The 23,307-nt window shown below is 30.4% G+C and overlaps 3 protein-coding genes across 4 annotated transcripts; 1 reads left to right on the top strand and 2 right to left on the bottom strand.

The window, feature by feature from the left end:
- On the top strand, positions 1–1,230 carry LOC106374844 (CRIB domain-containing protein RIC9-like). Its single transcript, XM_013814782.3, has 4 exons — positions 1–351; positions 438–535; positions 658–718; positions 915–1,230. Exons 1-4 carry the CDS (start codon positions 291–293, stop codon positions 1,076–1,078), a joined length of 384 nt encoding a protein of 127 aa, XP_013670236.2. The 5' UTR covers positions 1–290; the 3' UTR covers positions 1,079–1,230.
- A 419-nt stretch (positions 1,231–1,649) lies between these two features.
- On the bottom strand, positions 1,650–3,622 carry LOC125576439 (putative nuclease HARBI1). The gene is made up of 2 exons (XM_048736536.1): positions 3,466–3,622; positions 1,650–3,272 (listed from the first exon to the last, which is right to left on the bottom strand). The coding sequence occupies exon 2, from the start codon at positions 2,783–2,785 to the stop codon at positions 1,868–1,870; it is 918 nt and encodes a 305-aa protein (XP_048592493.1). The 5' UTR covers positions 2,786–3,272; positions 3,466–3,622; the 3' UTR covers positions 1,650–1,867.
- A 45-nt stretch (positions 3,623–3,667) lies between these two features.
- On the bottom strand, positions 3,668–5,238 carry LOC111215232. Of its 2 annotated transcripts, XM_048736541.1 has the most exons (4): positions 4,910–5,238; positions 4,523–4,717; positions 4,304–4,441; positions 3,668–4,198 (listed from the first exon to the last, which is right to left on the bottom strand). In XM_048736541.1, exons 2-4 carry the CDS (start codon positions 4,715–4,717, stop codon positions 4,139–4,141), a joined length of 393 nt encoding a protein of 130 aa, XP_048592498.1. In that variant the 5' UTR covers positions 4,910–5,238; the 3' UTR covers positions 3,668–4,138. The 2 variants fall into 2 exon arrangements, with proteins under 2 accessions (XP_048592498.1, XP_048592496.1); XM_048736539.1 differs by having other exon boundaries at positions 3,668–4,441.
- Between the last annotated feature and the right edge of the window lie 18,069 nt (positions 5,239–23,307).

Genomic DNA, 23,307 nt, shown 5'->3' on the forward strand with positions numbered 1-23,307 from the left:
TTTAGTTTTCCGTAATATACAAATGTTATATCTTAGTTGATTAATAATATACTTATTTAACAGCACCACCACCACTATTTCATGTCTCCTGCCAGTTTTCATTTTTTTTCTTAAATATCATTCCAACCTCGAACAAAGGAGAATTTTGTCTCTTTTCTGTTTCTTCTTTCATCTTCATTTTCAGCTTCATTCATTTCTGGTTATTTTCTGCTTAAGGCAATTCTTTCGTAAACCAAATGTTATTTGTTCTTTTCTAACACCATCGTCGTCGAAGTGTCTCGGAATTGAGCATGGCTACAAGATTCAAAGGGCTTTATCAGAAGAGATTCAATTGTTTCTCCGACGTTTTCGGTAAACACATTGAAATTATCTTGCTTTGCTAAACTAAAACGGGCATAAATAATCATTGTTAATGATTACAAAATGGATTAACGTAGATGAGAAAGAGGATGAGATGGAAATTGGATATCCTACAGATGTTCGACACGTATCGCATATCGGTTGGGATAGTTCACCGAGTAGTGCACCGAGTTGGGTAAGAAAATTTCATTTTCTTGCAAGTCGCAACCATCGACATTTATGTTTTTCCTTTCAATTACAAGTTTACAACGTTCATCGATCCTGGTTAAGTCTAAACCGGTTAACTAAATTTTGTAGCTACATGAATTCAAGAAGAGCAACAACATGTTAGAGCCAACTTCATCGTGGCCGTTTCAAGGCAAGGTTTTTAAAATGAATAATTTATATATATTTTGGTATAATTTTTGTGTGGGCCTATATGTCAATGATCAAACGATTTCTAGACAATAATACTATTAGTTGAAAATTCTATCAAGAAATAAATTATTTAAGCCGGCCAATAATATATATGTATAATTACATAAATTCTAAGTGTTTATTTTGAACAAATATAGAGTTAAAATCAACGAGGGAAGTATTTGGAGAAGTTGAGAGCAGCAAAGAATTGGAAAGAGAATCGACACAACAAAACCTGAGGAAGAAGCTCTGTTCAAAAGCCTATCTATTGTGTAATCCATGGTCACCAAGATTCTCAAGATCACGCAAGGTCCTTGCTTGAATATTTTTCATTTTAATTTTCCAGTCCATTGTTTATAAGATATTATAGATCGAATATATCAATCTTTAATATGTTTCCATTTGAGATATGTCTTTTCAGAAGTGTGTACAAATTAATATTCAAAGTATATTGGAATCGTTTTACCAAGTGCATTTGTTTGGTAAATTGAGGTTTGATATTTCTTAAGTTGCTAAAAAAAGATGTTTTTAAAACCACACAGAGTTTTGCCTTTGCCTGAAATTAGTATCAGTTTATAGTTGTTCTACAAAATAAAATTCCTTAATATTTGGATAGTAAACTAATTAATTTTGAAAAATATTCAAAAATTATTTTTAGTAAACCCTTTCACGATTATTAGCTAACATAAACTAATTTTATCTAAAAATGGTTTAGACATGAATTTTCATACGTCTTTTCGGATATTTGGGTTTGCATTATAATTTTAACTCTGTAACTAAAACTTTTGTCAAAATAAGAACTTGTAGTTGCAAATGTTAGAGCATGAGCATTGGTGAACTCCTCTTTGGGGTTCACCAACATTTTTTATTATTTTTTCGTGGGTCCATGAACAGTTATGAACTCGGATATGCTGTTTTCTGCATTAGTGAACCCGAAGAAGGAGTTCATAGGAATAAAATAATAATATTAATTTTTTAAAAAAAAATTTAAAATATTCAGAAAAGATGAATGAAATATTAAAACATATTATTAAAATTATGAAAACATTTTATTCAATACATTAAAAGTACATTACATAAATGAGAAATTTTTCTAACATACATAACTTATTTATTCATTTTCGTCACCGAACTTTTGCCATATATTTTCCATTAAATCAGCTTTCAAACGAGCATGCTTCTCTGGATCTCGAACTTCTCTGCGCATGCCTAACATATCACCGACATGAATACTTTCTCTCCTAGTCACCGTCGAACTTCTGCTTGATTCTCCTGACTCGAACTCAGAAGTATCAATTTGAGCGTATCCGTGTCGTTCGTTCTCTACTATCATATTGTGCAATATGACACAAGTTCTCATGATCTTTCCTATCTTCTCCTTGTCCCATTGTAGAGCTGGGTTTTTAACAATTGCAAACCTCGATTGCAATACTCCAAAAGCCCGTTCGACATCTTTTCTGGCGGATTCTTGCTTTTCTGCAAATTTCTCGGCTTTAGGACCTTGAGGAAGTGGGATGGATTGGATAAATGTTGACCAGTTTGGATAAATTCCGTCAGTAAGATAGTAGGCCATACGATAAGTGTGGTTGTTGACCTTGAACTTAACTTTAGGTGCTCGACCATGTAAGATGTCATCAAAAACAGGTGACCGATCAAGAACATTGATATCGTTGAGGGTACCTGGTAAGCCGAAAAATGCGTGCCATATCCAAAGATCTTGTGATGCCACGGCTTCTAAGACAATTGTCGGCTTTCCTGAACCACGTGTGAACTGACCTTTCCAAGCCGTTGGGCAGTTTTTCCACTCCCAATGCATGCAGTCGATGCTGCCTATCATCCCCGGAAACCCCCGTACCTCTCCAACATCGAGTAAGCGTTGAAGATCCTCGGCTGTAGGTTTTCGTAGATACTCTTCTCCAAACAATTGTATTATTGCATCAGTGAAATTTGCCAAACACAAACGTGATGTACTGTCACCAAGTCGGAGATATTCGTCATATGTATCTCCCGATTGACCATATGCCAGCATACGTATAGCTGCCGTACACTTTTGCCAGCATACGTATAGCTGCGTCTTTACTGAGATGGAGATGGAGATGGAGAGCGTCTTTACTGAGATGGAGATGGAGCGCGTCTTTACTGAGATGGAGATGGAGATGGCTTCATCGTTTGACTGAGTGATAGAGGAGAAGAGAAGAGGTTTATCTTTTTAGATACATAAATAGAGAGGTGCATAGAAAGCGAGGTGCATAGAAAGCTATTCTTAGAGAGGTGCATAGAAAGAGAGTTCATACATCGACATTATATAGAGAGTTTAGAAAATGAGATAAGAGCATCCGTGATACAAGTTCAGAACATATTACATCGGTGATACATATTATGTGTACCCAGAAACAAAATGGTACACTTTCCCGTGACTAAAGTCAAACTACCCGTGAAACAAACAGCCAGCAAACATCCAACACCCGTGAGCTCCAACACCCGTGACCTCCAAACCGTCACCTGCACTCCCTGTCCTGCAAAAGAAAAGCAAACAGATTCAAGCAAGTACACTAAAAGAGATTCAATAAAGCTTAACATGTTAACAAGCTCAATTATTCAATCAAGTAAAGAAAAGAGATTAAAGATATAGAACATATTCACAACCTAAGCCAATCAACCTAAACAGAATCTAGACCTCTAATATTCAAGCAAATTCAAGGCACTCACCAAATCATATCATTTCCGAGATTAGTTTTTTCTTAAGACACACTTCTTCATCAGAAAGTGTGTCTTCATTCTTGCCAAGGAGACGCTCAAGTATCTTCTGTTTGGAAATGCTATTTTTCATAGCTAGCATACTCTGAACTTGATCATAAGCGTGTTCATTCCCGTGCTTCTTGCGTTTCGCCGTGGTTTAGGTTGGGTTTGTTGTTTATATGTTTCTGTGTTTGGAGTGGCGGATTTGCTATGTTTATAAACTAGTTTGTGAACAATTAAACAAACTCTACCTACCAAACATTCATTACAAAAGCCATTAGAAGTTGTTACAAGCAGTAACTACACATCAAATCACTCACCAAAATTAACTACAGCTTAGTACTATCGAACATTCATAACAGCAACCAACAACCAGAATATAATTAATGATACCTACTTTTAAGTTCTACTTAGACATCTAGTTATCGTTGTAGTTTAAGGTTTGGTTACGTGTTAATATGTTTGTGTGTTCAAGTTGGTTTTTTCCACGGTTAAACAAGTTAGCTTCGTATTTTAAAATTCTACTTCTAGTTCTACTTTTAAATATACATTAACAATTTCGAACAGACATAAAGCAATCAAGTTTTTCAAACAGGCAATTGCAAACAACCTCTACAGTTATGTCGACTCTTACCTTTGCTTTTCATTCGAAGCAAACCTTCTCCAGGTCAGCCACCTGTCCAGAGAGGATTTGTACCTGTTCCTGGACATGGAAACATAAAAAAAAAAGTGTTAGTCACGCTTAAAGAAGTACATAACTAAAATCAAACATGTAAGAGGAATGAAACAGAAAAGAAAGTTCACTAACCTCCAGAGTCTCAATCTGTTTAGTGACTTTCCACATCCCCCTCATGACGTCTTCAGCCTCCACCACCCGCTTAGTCAACCTCTCGATCTCCTCCTGCACACCTATCACCCAAGGCTGACGATAATGGAACCCATCAGCCTTGGTTACAACATTAAAAAATATCAGAGACTTGTACTTGATGAAACCCATAAACGATAATCAAACCGGAAAAAAGATAACCTCGTGGTTTATGCAGGTGAAGAACCGCTTCCCCGGATTAGTGTCGTAATCGTCCTTCCGTCTAACCTCATCAATAATTCTCCCACCACATGGACACTTTCTTGGAATCCCGTACTCTGAATCGGCCACGAACCCTAACATGTTGTTGTTATCGATTTGCCTCTTTGAATTTCTTTTCTCTTCACCCGGATCCATCTGTGCCACAAATCGATAGTATTAGCACATAATAATGATGGAATATGATTAAACGAACTCTCAATCGAACTCCCTTATCGATTAAGAACCCTAAGAAAAAAAACCCCAAATCGATTTTGAATCACACAATTCGCAATTCGAAAAAAACCCCCAAATCAACTCTAATCCATATTTAATCAACTATATATTAACCTTACAGCGTCGAGAACAGAGACCGTCGTCGATTTGATGGCCAAAAGCTACGGAATTCGCCGTCGCACCGAAGATCGCCGCAGGGATGAAACCCTAGCTTTTTTGAGAGAGGAGAGAAATGAATGGAATCACGCGAGATCCCGTCTTTCCACAACGTCAACGCGGAAACGACCAGCCAATCCGTGCGTGACGCGTGGCTTGACCTCGCCCCTTACGGGTTCATAACTAAGGCCCGGTTCAGCGATATATACCCATTTTACATTTTTTTTAATTGATCGGGCCTAAGATCCCGAGCCCATGACCCCCTCTTAAACCGCTGATGCGGATGGTCTTAGGTTTCTTTTTGGATTCCATCAAATGTATACAGTCACTCTAAATTTATTTAACTCCATTAATGAATTTATTTAAAAACAATTTCGTACTAGGGGGATCCTCACGTTTTTGCGAATGTAAATATTTTATAAAAATATAGATTCAATTTTAATCACATGTATTATATATTTACTGAAAACATATTTTTATATTTATTTTACTACTTTAATATTTTTTGAAATACATATTTTTATAATAGTATGTATTACGCTAAAAAGTGAATTTAATAGTATTATTTATTGAGGATTACACCTTATGGTATACCTCATTACATATGTTTTATTTACTTAAAAAATTAAGGTCATAAGGTGTACAATGTTGATATTTTAATTTCTAAACAAATTGTAGCTAAAAGTGGACTTTTGATTAATAACTAAATGTTACTATATAATCTAAAATTATAAAAAAAATTAATTAATAGATTAATAGTTATTACAATGTCCTATATACGTATATTATAACTTATTATATAGGAAATGAAGTTATTTTTAATGCTGATTTACAATAGAAAAATAAAGTTATTATATTGGCTTTTATATATACCATCTTATCTCTATACTTCATATAGTTTTTAAAAAAATAAAATAATGAAGCATTACATAAACTTCCATAATTTTTAAAATAAGTTACTGGAAGTGATTATTTGTATTATTAAATGGATTGTTGGGAAAATAATATTAATTAGTTCTATAATTTCCTTTACAAAATATGATTAAAATAAATTAAAATTATAAATAAACCAATAAAATTATAACAATTTTTCTTAAACTTCACATATGATTGACACCTGAAAAAAAGTCAATTAAATGACTACGCATTTAATATATAGCATGAAGTAGGATGAGAGAACACCACAAACTTACTAGATATGTATCCGTACCGTCTCAAATTATTTTTAGACCATGTTTAAAACAATGTTAACTGTATATTTAACCATGTCATGAAGTATTTTATAGATTAATAATTTTGTTTATATATAGTTAACATTTGTTTTGAAATTATAAGCTAAGAATTTAGTAGTATATTTAAAAATATAAAGTATTAGACCATAATTTCTATTTTTATTTTAAAAACATGCATATATGTTTTCTTAAACTCGGACGTTGTTTGACTGCGCCACTTGCACATGCTATTAAACAGTTCGCTATGTATTCATTCGTAACAGTTTTTTTGATATTATAATGTTCTAAAAAGCGTTCTAAATGGTGCCCAAGTCGATAAACCTTTGTGATTATCTTCTAAACCTTTTAGACAATTATAACAATAAAAACAATTTAATATATAAATGATAATATATATATATATACATATATATATATTAGTATAAAATGTAATGAAAATAAAAGAAAATAAAATTTATCATTTATAAATAATAATATTTATATAAAATTTAAATATATTAAATATATTTTTATGATTTATAAACGTGTAAACATATTTCTTGAACCCTAGATATTCATGTCTGTAACTTTGTTTATGAATATACTAGATATTCATGTGTGTAAATTCTTCTATGGAAATTTATTATTTAGACTATGAATGATGACCAAAGAATGAAGAGAAACAATGCATTCTTTAATATTCTTAAGAATTTTTATCATTTATAAGGAATAGTTTTTCCTTTCTATTCTTTCTCATTTTTTTATTGTAGAGTAATATATAGACCAAATTTGTTAGTCACTAAATTTGATAAAAAATCATCATTTTTCATCATTCCAATAGTTTTAATATATTTGTTCTTTTCATATTCGTTCTTAGTGTTAATGTGATAGTTACCAGATAGAGTGCTAGACCCTTAATTATTTAACGCCAATTGTTAATTTGATATGTCTTCTTTTAAGAGATCTCAATTTTTCTGTTACCATTTTTGATATCTCATTTAAATAGAAGAGTACAAATGTAGTATAACATGGTTATGACTTATGACTTATGTGATGGAAAAATACTATGGAAAGTGTTGACTTAGACTGGAGCATATCAGATGAAGAAGCCTTGCAAATTGAACATTCTTTGTGAACTTTTACTTTAGAAGATCCTAAGAGATTATCCGGTTAAACTTGCACAAGAAGTTTTTAAAATGTTCTCTCTTTTCTTGGTGGAGATCATGGACGTAAAAGTGGATGGAGGAGGTCATGGCTAAGCCCCATAGTCCCTTTCATCAAATCATTATTAGTTATTGATTACTACGTTTTATTACAGGTCAATTAACATAATGTACACGCTACCACAATCGAAAGGTATATCGATCCATCACTTTAGGATTGAATCCACAAAGAACTAGTGATCTATAACAATAAAAATACACAAACTTTCATAGTCTAAACAAATAAGAAGATGAATAATTGGTAACAAGCCAAAATCCTAGAAATATAAAGAAGTTGATCTCAAATTCAGTCAAGAAATAAGTGCAAGAACTAAGCTTCCAATCAAATGCTAAGGATAGATCCATGGGCAAGGATATTTGATATAATGTGATCAATGTTCAATCAAGAATGTTCAAAGAAAACAATCAACAATCCTATAGGTCCAGATCTCATTCAAATAGATTAATCCACTCCCGTGATAATAATCCTTATGCTAATCATGCATTAAACATCAACTCTCGTTGGCCTAACACATTCAAGCATACGTTGTGTTCAAGTCTACTAACCATTTAGCAATCCTAACATCAAATCCTTTTGGTTATTCAAGCTAGAGTAATACTAAGTTCATTCAAGCATTTTAACACCTTTCGGGCATAAAATAGTTTAACGTCTAGATGAGAGTGATCAAGTCTAATCTAACATTAAGAACACTTAGAAAGCATATAAAAATGTTAATCAAGAAAAAAACATCCTAAATATACATCTAATCACCCTAATCCACCTAACCAATGAATCACAAGGTCACTACTCACTAATCTCAATGAGAAACCTTAAATCCATGTAAGGATCAAGACTAATCAGATTAATGAGCAAGAGAAACATAAATATAATATGAAGTACTTCCTTAAATGATCAAAATGTTCAAGACTTTGCAATATTAGACAAATTCTTGAGAGAAAATGAGATAAGATCCATGTTTTAGGTCTAAAACTATTTATAGTAGTTTAAAAACTCAAACTGGGTCAACCCGACAAACCCAGGTTTGACCCAAAAACAAATGGGTAAGTTGGTCTAGGTGTCGACCGCGAACGGGCTCAGTCGGCGGATGTGGTCCGCGGTTCATCCATGTAAAAACTCGACTTCACTGCCTTGATTCCGCAGACTTCCTTCACCCGTGGCCATCGTCTGTGGATCGCTCACTCAAAACTCGACCTCTCCGACCCGAATCCACAGACGGGGTTGGTCCGCGAGATCAACCCACGGCCGACCACATTCTTTAATCTTTGCTATTTCATTTACCCAAATCTCAATCTTCACTTTTTTGGCCCAAGATGGCTCCAAACACCTCCAAAAACTCCAAAAGGATACTACAACACCTAATAGGAACATGTGAATGAAAACGCAACCTAATGATGCGTAAATGCTAATCTAAATGATCAATATGCATACTAAATGGATGGTTAATTCAATGAAAAACACAAGATATCAGTTATGTATACTACATTAGTAACCCTATAAATTAATACTCAATAAATAAATATGCGGCATTGATTAGCTTGCAAAAGTGTTGAGACCATGTCATCCCAGTCGAGCGTAATGGCTAAACTGCACCAAGTAACCTTCCTGCAATGTTCATCCATTCCGTAGATGAATAGGTATAGGGAAAGAACAGATGGTCCCTGGTTTCATTTCTTTCACCAGATAACATACCAAATGAGAAATAATGCAAAAGCACGGGATGTTTCTCGTATCCTATGAATCCCATTATCCTTCTTCTTTAGGGTAGTAGAGCTCTGCCCAAGAAACTTTCGCCTTGTGATTAATAGTTTGAGATCCAGACCATAAGAAAGTGCTCAACATGCTCTCTTTAGTATCAAGTCAAATCTTAGGTAGGATAAACCCAAACTCCAAAAACTAACAGTGCTAGTAATAACATACTTAATTAGCTAATGACGGCCTGCAAAGACAGAGCACTAGGCATTCAAGACAAGAATTTGCTTATGAGCTGATCAATCAAAGGCTCATTAGTCTGTTTTACTCCATACCTTTGATGTTAAAGGCATGCCCAAATATCTTATAGGCAGTGAGGCTACGGTTAATTCTCTCATCTCGGCAGCTTGCTTTAGACTTTGGCTATTCTTTTTTCCTGCAAAATATACGATTTGGATCCGTTTATGTGGAGTCCCAACGTATTTTCAAACTGATATTTAATTTGGTTCAGATATATATTAGCTAGATTTGATCATTGATTTTTGTATAAATATATACATGATTCATATAATTATTATGTTACTACAATTTTTAAAAACTTTATGAAAGGAAAATTTATAAAAATGAAGTATAAATATCTTTAGAAATTTATTTAGTCTCCTTAACTTCAAATACTTTGTTTCTATAAATATATCTCGATATCAAATATTATAATGGTAAACTGATATTTAATTTCAACTAATAACAATATATCACAAACATTGCAATTATTTTTAAAAATTATGCAAATATAAATATAAAACAACAAAATTCCCATATAAAATTTTTAATTGAGTAATGGTAAATTGATATTTAATATCATCTAATAACAATATAGCACCAAGCACTATACATATTTTTAAAACTTATGGAAGTATAAATATAAATACAAAAAAATCTCTAAATATAATTTTTAATCGACCAAAATAGGTTTCACTTAAGGGTTAAATGAAAATATTATTATTATTTATATTTTAATTAATTAATTATTAAATATATTAAAAATAAATAAATATTCAGAAATTAAAAAAAAAGGCAAAACTTTATTTTGGAAAACTATTTTCTTAAAAAACATTTTGGAAGTCATTCTTGAACGTTTATGATATCTTTTTAATTTGTAAAAGAAATTCCATATTCAGGAATGTCATCATACATGTGTAAATAGATTTTTTGAATGTAACTTGTATGTATATTTAGGCAAATCTTCCCTAAATGTGTATGTCTTTTTTTTTTTTTTGTCATCATACCTGTGTATAATCTTACCTGTGTAATATTTTTTTGTCTGTGTAAATAGAATTTTTATGTCATTTTCCTGAATTTTATTTAATGCATATTTAAGAAACTATTATTCAATATGTATAATTTTAAAAAATTTACAAAGATGATTTTTAATACATATAATATTTTATAAAATTTAGATATCAAATTTAAGAATATCATACCAAATTTACATAAAATCAAAATTCAATAATATATTCGGAAATATATATTCATGAAGGGTTTTATAAATAAACATTTATTAACGTATTTTTAAATATACATTTATGAAAGCTTCATAAATTTTATGAAAATATCATACATTTTAATCAAAATATTCAAAAAAATTAAGAAGATAATATAGTTATTTAGGAATGTCTTCCTAAACTCGAATTCATGAAGATATTATACGCATTAAGAAATGTTTTCCTAAACGTAATTTCAGGAAAATATCATACATATTTAGGATGGTATTCATAGTGTTTTTAAAGAAAAAAGAGTTTTTCTTAAATCAATTTTCATTAAAATTTGAAAATTTTCAAATAGTTTTTCGAAAATAAAAATTCTTTACTTTTATTAAAAATCATTTATTTTAATATATATTTAATTTTATATATATATATATAGAATAAAGGTATAATTATCATTTAACTCTTTAATAGAACAAGTTTTGGTCAATTTGACCTTGGGAAATTGTCACAAATAGCACATTCATAGTACCACTTTTCATGTTTACACTAACCATTTTTACCCTCACTTTTAATGAAGGTTAAAAGACAATTATACCCTTAGGGTTAACTAATCTAGACTTAGGGTTTAGAGTTGAGGGGTGGGGTAGGATTTTTGGAATGTGAAATTTAGGATTCTAATAAATATATAAATAAATACTTAAAAAATATATAAATAAATACTTAAAAAATATATAAATTTTTAAAAAAAAATAGTTTCAAACATAACTTTCGTTTTTCAAAAAGAAATTTGAAGAAAAAAAAATCGATTTTTTTTTCTTTTAAAAAATTTCTAAAAAAGTTCGAATTTGAAAAAGTATAATTCGAAAACATAAAAAAAAAGTTAATTTTTTTAATTTTTTTAATTTTTTATTTAAATAATGATTTATTATACATATAAATAACAAGGGCATAAGAGTCTTTTGCCACTCAATGAAGAATGTATTTTTGAAAATGTCTCCTTAGTGGTGGTAAAAATGAAAAGTGGTACCATGAAAGTGGTAAACATGTAATTTCCCCTTTGACCTTTGTGTTATTTTGTGATAATTTGTTTTGTGCTATCCTAAGATATTCCTTTAATTCTATGTTGCTCAAATTTAAATATTAATTTCTTCAGATAACACAATTAATTATTTTCTTTAACTTTTACATACTTTGTTATTAAAATCAATATCACCCGTTTGAACGTGCAATCCGATTCTAGTATATCTTATTAAAACAGAAACATTATGTTGGACTTAACATTTATTTTGTAAGTTTTAAAATTAAATACATCTTTCTACTTTATAGTTAAACCTACATTAAATCACTAATATTCTTTTCTTTATACTACAATCTATGTTTCCAAACAATAGACTCATTTCTTTATACTACTATCCATGTTTCCAAATAACACTATAATTAATCTTGTGTCCAAACAATATAAAATAGGAGAAATTTTAATTGTACCACAAGTTTGATACCACTTTTCAAATTTATCATTTTCTCTATCAAAATTTTGTAGAAACGTCATTTCTTTTGCAAAACAATGAACTTTAAAATTTGGATTAAAAGGTAACAAATTATGAAACTATAACAATTTAAATCAAATTGGATTACATATCGGTCATCTATCGGTTCAATCGGTTAGTCTAGAGTTTTAGTGATTTTTTAAAATATGGATATTTTTAAAAATCTAAATCGAATTATCGGATCACCGGGTTAACCGGTTTGACCGCGAGTTCGGGTCGAATTTAAAAGCACTGATTTAAATGCAAAATATTTTAAATACACAAAATCTTACAAATTAACAAAATATTTGTTAAGTTATTAATGAAATTTTTTATCATAAAATATTATGCGTTTGCAAAGCGCAGGTGAAGATCTAGTTATGTTTTAAAACTTAAAACATGAAAAGATCCATATCAAAGCTTTTAGTCATATGGTTTTTGACTACAAAAAGAAAAATGTTAACGCTTCTAATAAACTGGAATAAAAGAATATGGACAATTAACTGGAAAATATTAAGAAGCATTTTTGTGAAACAAAATAAATTTCTTTCTGGTGCGCAATTTCCAACAGATTCAGTTAAAAAAAAACGATTGTAAGATCAATTTTGGGGCAAAATCAGCCATTTCATTTTTCGGACGAAACGGTTTTAAATTGGATTGGTCCAGCCATTTGCACATTGGATTGATTTTGATCAGAGTCGGACTAGTTTGTATTTGAACTCTAAGCTAATTAGAAAGGAAATGGATATGAATGGATCGATCTGTGTTTGTAATAAGATTCAGTCTCAGAGGTCAACAACTACATATGTGCTTATGTTGATACTTGAATGGGCATATAAAATGAACGAAGCTTCGACGCTTCGTTCGCATGGGCTAAACCTTTGTTTAAAATTATATTGTTCCGTCCCATTTCTACTACTACTAGTATCTACACTTTAAGGAAGTAACGAACTTGGAAACCAGTGTTAGGAACTATTTTTTGAACATTATGAATAATGTATTCATATATCAAAAAATAAGTTTTATTTGAATGAGAAATGGAGGTCTAATGTGTGTGATTTGAAAAACTTGTATAAAGTAGCAAATACACATATTGGATATTTGAACTTGGATTTGGGTTTTTTGATTTGTTAGTTGGACTTCATGTTCATTGACTTAATCTTATAAACCAAATATATATTGATCTTTTATATTGATAAATATAAAAAAGAAATCCATTTTAAAGTATATTATTTTGTTTGAATTGGTCAAAACAATAACAATTTTATTCTTTAATTTCTTGGTCAAAATGTGGAATAAATTCACATAATAATGACAAGAATTAAAAACTCCATTAGTGCACCATGGAGGTTTCATTTTTATGTTGAAAAATGAAACTTGTGCTTCTCATTATATTTCTATATAAAGGCTTGTGAGCCATTTAAAAAACACATACACCAACACATTCCTCTACTCAGAATAGTTATGCTAGTATATTTTTTATTTTGAGTCTGAGAGTACATCACAGAAAAAAGGTTCGATAGATTCTGTTTTTCGGTGATGGTAAACAGAAACAATGCTGCAGTTGTATCTTGGGAATCTGAGCGCTATAAAACCGTCACACTACGGGGCGTTTAAAGATTTAAGGAAAGAGATTAACTATCTCGACTCTGCAATTCTTCTTTATTTTTTATATTTCGGTATTGAAATTTTTAGTTTATGTTCTTATTATTTTTTACAAATATCAGTTGTCCTATGATAGTAAAATAAGGTTTCTACACTCTTAAATCTTTAAATATTGTTTATGCTTTGCACTAACAATACTGATATTTGTTAAAAGTTTTTTTTTGAGAACAGGTTATGAAAAACAAGAATTAGAGAATTCTTGGTGTTGGGAAATTATCTCTTCTGATTTCTGAAACTTGATTATTTGAGATTTTGTTGTTAGATTCATTAAAATAATTAATATTTTGGAGTTAATGAATTTGATATCTTTTATGCTTCATAAGAACAGGTTTCATCTTTCGGTCAAACCGAAAAAGGAATTGAAACATAAGCGATCATATCATCAAGACCTTTAATGGCGACAGTGAAAACCATTTTCCAAACGTCTTTGGTAACGTTTTGGAATGGGGTTTGTGAACTCTTAATTTCATAATAATTAATTGATTGAATGGTTATTTAATCAGTTTTTTATTTTTTAATATTGGTCAAAATGTGTTACTGCTTTGACTGGGTTGATGGTGTTAATTTGCTTTAATTATAAAGAATGCTTAACGTTTTGATTTCTTGTTTCAGATTTCTTTTCTTGGAATAACTTAATTTAATTATTAAGTAAATGTGTGATCATGAGAAAAGAAAAAGAATTCAAGTTTCAAGAATGGTGATACCATAGTTATAAAAAGCATCTTGATCTTTGAGAGATCAAGTTGTATGGATGGAAATGGATTTTGTGAGTCGACGCCCCAAATTAAGTTTGGGAGAGGTCTGCCACATATAAATCATTTGCCATAGGAAATAAAATGTTTGTTGATATTGGTCAAAAACATTTATATTTCATCAATGCTTAAATGCAAGTTACAAGAAGATTGACCATGCAAAAACAATGATAATTTTCAGACCAATATGACTGAAAGTGACATGTGTATTGTAGTTTATAAAGTCAATATGGTTGAGAATAATCATATAATGGTCTTGATGGAAAAAATAATATCTTGAAATGATATGTGTATTTGCTAAAAAGTAAAATATGTGTTTGGAAAGATCCAAAACATACAACTTGAATTTATAAATCAGTTTGAGAGAACTATGAAAATAGTTGTATGTAAAATGTGAATTTCTAAGAATGAAATACATTTTTCGAAGTTGCTTTATATTCATTTAAATCTAAAAGAATTGTAAATCAATCCTTCTAAACTCTTAAGAGATGTTGAATGCAAATATGCATATTTTTGAGTTATCTCAAGAAATGTGGGGGAAGCTTTGCTTACCATATAAAGTTATTGGCAAGATGCCAAATGAACTTAGTGATAGTTATCACAATATTATTTTTTAAGAAAAAAAAACTAGTGTCATACACTGAGTTTTGTGTATAATAATTAATTGTATCTTGAAAAAAGATGACAAAAAACATTAGACAATTGATCTCGACTAATCTCAAAAGATTATGTTCAATATGATGATAACCTAGGATCCTTTTATTAACGGTGTGTCATGAGATCAAGTTGTTATATCATCTAAAGGAATGGGTAGCCTGTGAATTAAGATGAGGTTTGGCGGTAACTCTACCTAACTGACTGGAGATCCCAAGAAATAGGTTCAAGGAGACAACTAAGTCAAACTAAATCTACCCAAAGCACTGTAAGACTTCGGTCTATACCCAGTTCCTATGATGATTAAACAGTGCTACATGTAAGGATTATAGGATAAGCATTTGCTTTTAATGATTTGTGTCCATAGCTTTGAGATATGAATGGAGTAGTACATGATACTCCTCTAAACAAAACTAATGGCAAATCACCTTGTGAGTGTGAAATGGGGCCGTTTCTAGGAGAATGAAGGAAATGCTATATTATCCAAGTTCACTCATGATTACCAGGACTGTTCACGGCCAAAATGAACACAATAGAGAACCTAGTTCTGTGAGAGAATGAAGCTGTGTTATAGCTATTGTCTAGGTTTACACCAAAGCCCGGGAGGTTCAAGACATCATGGCCACCTCCTGGCCGAGTAAATCCGATAGCTATTAACAATGACTGGTTCAAGGCTGAAAAATTGCTACCAACTCATCATGCAGTGGATTTTTCGTTTGTACTCTCAAAAGTCTTTAGATCGAGTCTTGTCTAGGAAGTCAAGTTTGTCGAGTCGTCTAGTGTCTAGAGTCATTTCTATTCATGTGGGGGATTGTTGGAACTATTTTTTGAACATTATGAATAATGTATTCATATGTCAAAAAATAAGTTTTATTTGAATGAGAAATGGAGGTCTAATGTGTGTGATTTGAAAAACTTGTATAAAGTAGCAAATACACACATTGGATATTTGAACTTGGATTTGGGTTTTTTGATTTGTTAGTTGGACTTCATGTTCACTGACTTAATCTTATAAACCAAATATATGTTGATCTTTTATATTGATAAATATAAAAAAGAAATTCATTTTAAAGTATATTATTTTGTTTGAATTGGTCAAAACAATAACAATTTTATTCTTTAATTTCTTGGCCAAATGTGGAATAAATTCACATAATAATGACAAGAATTAAAAACTCCATTAGTGCACCATGGAGGTTTCATTTTTATGTTGAAAAATGAAACTTGTGCTTCTCATTATATTTCTATATAAAGGCTTGTGAGCCATTTAGAAAACACACACACCAACACATTCCTCTACTCAGAATAGTTATGCTAGTATATTTTTTATTTTGAGTCTGAGAGTACATCACAGAAAAAAGGTTCGATAGATTCTGTTTTTCGGTGATGGTAAACAGAAACAATGCTGCAGTTGTATCTTGGGAATCTGAGCGCCATAAAACCGTCACACTATGGGGCGTTTAAAGATTTAAGGAAAGAGATTAACTATCTCGACTCTGCAATTCTTCTTTATTTTTTATATTTCGGTATTGAAATTTTTAGTTTATGTTCTTATTATTTTTTACAAATATCAGTTGTCCTATGGTAGTAAAATAAAGTTCCTACAACCAGTACCGAGTTCCCAAAATATTATAAAATATCATAATGGCCAATGAAATTTTTTTTTTTTCAAAAAGTTTCTCAGCCTCGGGGACAACGAGAAAAGAACAAGTTGTAGGATATTAACAAAATAATTTAACAAAATGAAAATCAAATAACTTATATAAAAATGTGAACAGTTCAAAACGAAAACGACTTGAGATTCAATATCAATCGTTAGTGTTGTTCAGGACCCATGAGGTTCGTTTACGATTGAACATTTTCTTTTACTGTTTTAGGTTCGATCATAGTAAACCTCAAAATATTACGGTGGCCAAGAAAAGTCCATCCATAGAAACAATTCAATGATATTAAAATTTAAAACATCTGTACTATTAAAAGGAAAGGAGTCCTCAAAAAAATCTACTTATAAAAGGTTGTTGCACCTACTCATTAATATTTGTTTGGTCTTACCCTTATTTTCTCTAACAATACCATATCTATTGAGATAATTTGCTAACGTGTTGTTTAATTTAATTTTCTAGCTTTTTTTTTGTCAACTATTTAATTTTCTAGCTTAACATGTAGAATATTTGATTTCCTTAAATACATTTCCTCATTTATTTTCTAGTGTATATAAAATATTACAAATTTAATTTTTAAGAAATATGAATATAAAAGTCTGCAACTTAAAAAATACTAACAAACTTTTTCAAACCTTTAGAATATGGATATACACCTCAAAATATATTGTCAAAAAATATTATTTCTATTTTTTTCTCTAATAAAATGATTTCTTGAATATAAAATTTGGATGCAGTTTATTTTTCAAATTTGTATTTTAATAAAATATTGCAAATATAAAAACGCAAGGAACAAATATCATTATTTTTGTTAAAGTAAAATTTTGTCAAAACATATTTCCGCGCTTTAAAATTGCGGATCAAATAGTTGATTCGGTTTTATATACTATTATAATGTATATCTGAAATTAAATCAAAATTTTGAAAATATTATAAGATTATTATGGGTCTTTGTCAGGTCAACCGGTGTCGGTTCACGGGTTAATAAAAAGTTTTTGGATTTTGTCAAAATTTGAATATATAAATAGGTTTTAATTAATCCAATATTTTTAAGTATATTATTTGAATTTTTAAAATTCAGGTATATCTGTTTGGTTTTCGGTTCGGTTTATTTTTTTATTCCAGAGATATATGATTTGTTAGGTTATTTATGAAATTCAGTTCAATTGGTTTCGTTGTTTTTAGGTTGGTATGGCTCGATTCCAGTTCCGAATAAATATGCTCAAACTATATATTATCTATAAAAAATGATTTCAAAAGAATTTATTTGATTTCGAAAACAAACCTGCGCTTTTTAAGCGTGGGTCAAAATCTAGTCAATACTATTAAAAGGGAAGGAGTCTAAAAAAATCTACCTATAAAAATTGTTTGGACCCTTTCATTTAATTCATTATTTTTTTGTCTTACCTTAAATTTATACTAACAATATGTTACCATATATTTCTCTAACAATAATTTAGTCAATTCTTTTATTTATTTAAATCTCACTCCTAAATCCTAATCATTACTATTACTATATTTATCATTTTGATTTTTAATCGTAAAAGCATTGAAACTAATGTTTTATATTATCACTTTTATCATATAATATATGATTTAAAGCAAAATAAATTACAAGACATATATGTGTACATTCTAACTTCCTCTTTTGTTTATAATAAAATAATCATATCATATATAAACTTTCCCACTAAAATCTCATATCATATACTAAACTTTCAACCGTTTATAGTTTGATAATATTTTCATATTTAAAAATGATTTTTCTGAATATTCATGTTATCTTCACAAAAAAGAAGAAATTCATTAGTTTTATTAAAGCTAACCTGACTTCACGATATCAGTATTGATTGTTCAAGATTTTGAAAATTATTTATTTAGATATTATACTTTTATATACTTTTCACTTAAAACGAATCAATACTATTAAAAAGGAAAGAGTTTTAAAAAATCTAATATAAAAAAGTTGTTGGAGTTATGTATAACTATTTATTATTTTTCTGATAATAGATTAATCATTCTAAACATACAATATTTTAAATATTTTTAACAGATCTTAATATTATTTCTTATGATACCTTTACTCAGAAAAATATTTCATCAACCATGTTTTTGTACAATAACGTTAAAAATTTATATCAAAAGGTTGTTGGACCTGATATGGACGTAATGGGTCCACATCTGTTCGAGTATTTAAGATTCTAAAAGAATTTGAAATATATGAAAAATCTGAAAAATATCCGAAACACGAAAAGTATTTGAAACTCCAAACAAATACCAAAAAAATTCAAAAACCTAAAATTTTAAAATCTTATTCAAAATCTGACACGATGAACTGAAAAATACCCAAAATTTTATCCAAACACCCAATTTTTTTTTTTAATTTGAAAAATTTACCTGAATTCAAAACTCTAATCGTAAACCAAAAACTTAAAAACAATATCCATAATACCGGAAGCATATTCGGAATATCCAAATATACCTAATAAACACATATTTATGATCGGGTCTAGGGTAGGACCCGGACTCAAACAAAGACCTGCGGGTCAAAAAAAACCCAATATGTTATCTTCTCTGGACCTGAACTAAACCTATAATTTTGGGTCGGTTCGGTTTGTTTTTTTGATCCGGATATAATTCTCATGTCAAAAAGAAACTTACGTAAAAATGTACATATAAAATCTCAAATAAACTAATTTGTAGATTATATAGCTGTTAAAAATTATGTTTTTCGATATAATAAAACTTTGTATTATAATATAATCCAATAACCTCGTCCGAAATCTAGTATGTAGTTATAAATATTGAATGGTAAACCATCGTCCGAAAAATCCCATTGTAAGATCAATTTTGGGGCAAAAAAATAACTTATTCGGACGAAACGGTTTAGTAGATACGTATTTATGTCTCAAGACTTAAATAGTTTAGTATTTTTTTTTGATAAATAACTTAGATTTACTGTTAATGTTTATTTTCAACATAGATTACTATTAATGTTATTAGAAGAAAATAACTTAGAGACAGTGTTTTCTCGTCCAGGCTTTCTTTTAGCTTTGAGAACATCGGGTAGAGCTAGGGTTAGAGTATCTATACTGGCGGTAGAAGCGAGCCGGCTAAGCCGTTTATAAAGCTGTAAACTGGGTTTGTCAACTCCATTAGCTCATATCCATTTATCCATATATTGTTTGTGAACATAGAGTAACCATGTTTATTAACGACAAACCCACTAAAATTCATGTTTATATGGTCTGCCATGAGGTTCATAATAGACCATATAAAAAAAAATTTAAATTTCAATCTATGAGTCTACAAATATAAATATAAGTTCATAAGACTAAAACTCATCCATAAATACAACAATACATAAGTTCAAAAGACCACATAAGTAGCATAAGTTCATACATAATTTCTTAATTTACATTTTGCGGGAAATTATGTTTTGTGGTTCCATGGAAAAATAAGTTTTTGCAGAAAATTTTGTTTTTACCGTTTAGGCGGGAAGTTTGTTTTGTAGTTTTGGCGGGAAATTCAGTATTTGAATTTTAGTGGAAAAACTCAATTTTTCGATTTTAATGGGAAAACTCGATATTAAGATTTTAGCAGGAAAACTCGATATTTCGATTTTGACGTAAAAATTCGATTTTGTGGTTTTGACGAAAAACTCGATATTAAGATTTTAGCGGAAAAACTCGATTTTTCGATTTTGACGGAAAAACTCGATTTTGCGGTTTTGACGAAAAAACTCAATTTTCTAATTTTGGCGGGAAAATTCGATATTAAGATTGTAGCGGGAAAATTTGGTTTTCCGATTTTGACGGAAAAACTCGATTTTGCGGTTTTAGCGGAAAAAAAATAATTTGACGGTTTTGGCGGAAAACTCGATATTATGATTTTAGCGAAAAAATCTATTTGGATCTAGCTGTATTGTAAAAAAAAATTAAATACAAAAGCATTTTTAAAAAAAAAACACTAAGAGTTAGTGTTTACGATTGTGTAATTTAGGGTTTGAAGTTTGTTTTTACTCTTTTCATTTGTTTTATTTTGACTGGTCCCTAGATTCACCTTTGATTCTGTTGTGTAACCAATTCATAATAATTTAATATCTAATTGTTAAAAAAAAAAAATCAACGACTCATATTTCAACGGAGTAAACGCGAAGAAAGATCAATCAAGTGAGCTATTTGGAAATCAAATTTTCTGATTACGAACTTTCCTTGGAACATTTCTAGCCGTCGAAAACAAACCAAGTTTACCTGACCTATAAACACACACATACATGCAAAGGACACATGTGTTGTAGGAACCGTGTTGGTGAGGAGAGAGTTTGTCGTCTAATTGAGAGTTGCATGTGTTCAACAACTTTGTTATGTTTTGTAGTTTTCCTTTGAGATATTTTCTGCGGTGATAATTCAATTTGCAGTTACATCAATGTTGAAGCTGTACATCGCACATGTGGCCAGATACTCTTTCATTTCAACGGTCCAAATTAATGTTTCATAAACACACGTACACACGTATATATGAAATACGTATATCACACGAACAACACATATTTTCAAGACTTGTCTGCGCATATATGAACCACTATATGCTATAGGTCTAATGAGTTTCTTACATACAACCTTCTTAAATTGATTATATACTACTCGATGACCAAATCAAAACTAATGAGTGTAGTATGATGGTTTAGGTTTTATACCTCTATCTTTTGGTTTCTCAAATCTGTAGCACAAGTTGCAAAAACAATGTATTTTTTCTTTTGAGTAAATTTAACATATATTCAAAAAAATGTGAGGTCTGTTAATTGTTCATATATTTTATTTTAAGGTGAAAGTGTCGCCACCCATTAATGTGATTCCACTTGAATGGCAAGAAAACTCATTTATTTTACAGTTTTTGTTATTATTCTGGATTCCGGTAGATGATATTTCTGGTTACTAGTTTATGGCCCATGTTATGCATGGGAAAAATGATTATAAAAGTGTCTTTAATTATAAGAGAATAAAATTTGCTTCTTTTTTTTTTTTTTTTTTTTAACGACAAACGGCCATTCTATTACTCAAGCTTGAGGTGGTCTGGGTAACCAGACCGGAATAGAACAACCAATGAAAAGTAATTCCCTATGAAAGCTCCTAGCAGTCTTAGCTAAAAAATCAGGAAACTGATTGCGCAGACATGGTACATGGGTGATTTTAAAGTCCGGAAAACAAATCTACAGCGTCTCTATCTTCTCCAGCTCTGTCGCAAATCTTGGCCACTTCTGGGGTTCATTTATCATTGCGATCAACTCTTTGCAGTCCGTTCCAAAGCTCTGGCACGGGGAGTGTTGAAGCATGTTCTCCATCGCCCATCGCAGCGCTTCTACCTCCGAATGCAACGCTGATTCACATCGAGTAAAATTTCGTGTTCCCATAAGTTGTATGTCCTCCCTACTATCCATCCAGACCCATCCACATCCACTAAAGCGATCAGAAGCTGTCCAAGATCCATCTAACAAGCAGATATTACCCAAGCTTAAGACTTGGTTTACATCATTATTGCTGGCCCGGACTTGTTGCGGTATCATCTCATTTGCGTTAAACCAGGCTTGACATTCACTCTCTGCGTATCGAACGAGTTCCAAAGGGTCTCTATCTATACCCCTGAAAAGCTTATCATTGCGAGCCTTCCAAACATACCATATTATCCAGGGATAAGGATCTCTGTCTTGGTCTGGCACAATGATATTATTTTTCTTCCAGAAAAGATAGTCCATGTTTGTGTAGACGCTCGCCACTGGGAATATACCTGGACTTGTAGGAGTTACCGATAAAGATCATACTGGTGTTCAAACTAAGATTAAAAACATAACATTATTATAAATCCATATAGAAGACCAAATACAGTTTAAAACCTGCTGATTTTATAATAAATAAAATGTATGTCATTTTCCCTAAAACAACAAAAAGATTTTAAAAAAATCTCCAAATATGTTAAAATTTGAAAATTTTCTTCAAAACATTTAGCAAAGAAAAATATGTTGAAATGGTTACCTGATATGGTTGTTGTATCCTTCTAACATTGACCAAATAACATATCCAAAGGACGACTGATAACATTTGGCCGAACACGAAATAAAAGGAGTGTTAGACATTTGATGTTAGACATGAGGCGTCAGAATTTTCTTGTTCGCATCAGCTATTGTTTAAACTCAAAGTTATCAGTTTTTGTAGAAGAAAAAGTGAATTGAATATCGTGAGAGATTTAAGAAGTGGGGACGGTTGTGCTAAAAACTGTTTTTATTAATTTTTTATGTTTAACAAAAACAAAATAATTAATTTTATTTTAAAACAGTGAATAACATGTACCATTCACAGAATTGCAAACTGATTTCTTTTTTATATTGTATAAAAGATAAAAAAAATTATTTTAGTTCATTAAATATCTTTACTTACATTTACATATTGATTGATATTTGGTCACGTTACCTCTGAGCCTTGACAACTAT

Source organism: Brassica napus, chromosome A1, assembly GCF_020379485.1.
Source record: "Brassica napus cultivar Da-Ae chromosome A1, Da-Ae, whole genome shotgun sequence".
In the NCBI taxonomy this organism is placed as follows: Eukaryota; Viridiplantae; Streptophyta; class Magnoliopsida; order Brassicales; family Brassicaceae; genus Brassica; species Brassica napus.

Bases quoted from the DNA above. Each gene is read 5' to 3' on its own strand.
- LOC106374844 (XM_013814782.3), top strand. From the start codon at position 291: ATGGCTACAAGATTCAAAGGGCTTTATCAGAAGAGATTCAATTGTTTC. The intron at 352-437 runs GTAAACACATTG...GGATTAACGTAG, and splicing joins TTGTTTCTCCGACGTTTTCG to ATGAGAAAGAGGATGAGATG. The intron at 536-657 runs GTAAGAAAATTT...TAAATTTTGTAG, and splicing joins CGAGTAGTGCACCGAGTTGG to CTACATGAATTCAAGAAGAG.
- LOC125576439 (XM_048736536.1), bottom strand. From the start codon at position 2,785: ATGCTGGCATATGGTCAATCGGGAGATACATATGACGAATATCTCCGA.
- LOC111215232 (XM_048736539.1), bottom strand. From the start codon at position 4,717: ATGGATCCGGGTGAAGAGAAAAGAAATTCAAAGAGGCAAATCGATAAC. The intron at 4,442-4,522 runs GTTATCTTTTTT...GTTGTAACCAAG, and splicing joins TCACCTGCATAAACCACGAG to GCTGATGGGTTCCATTATCG.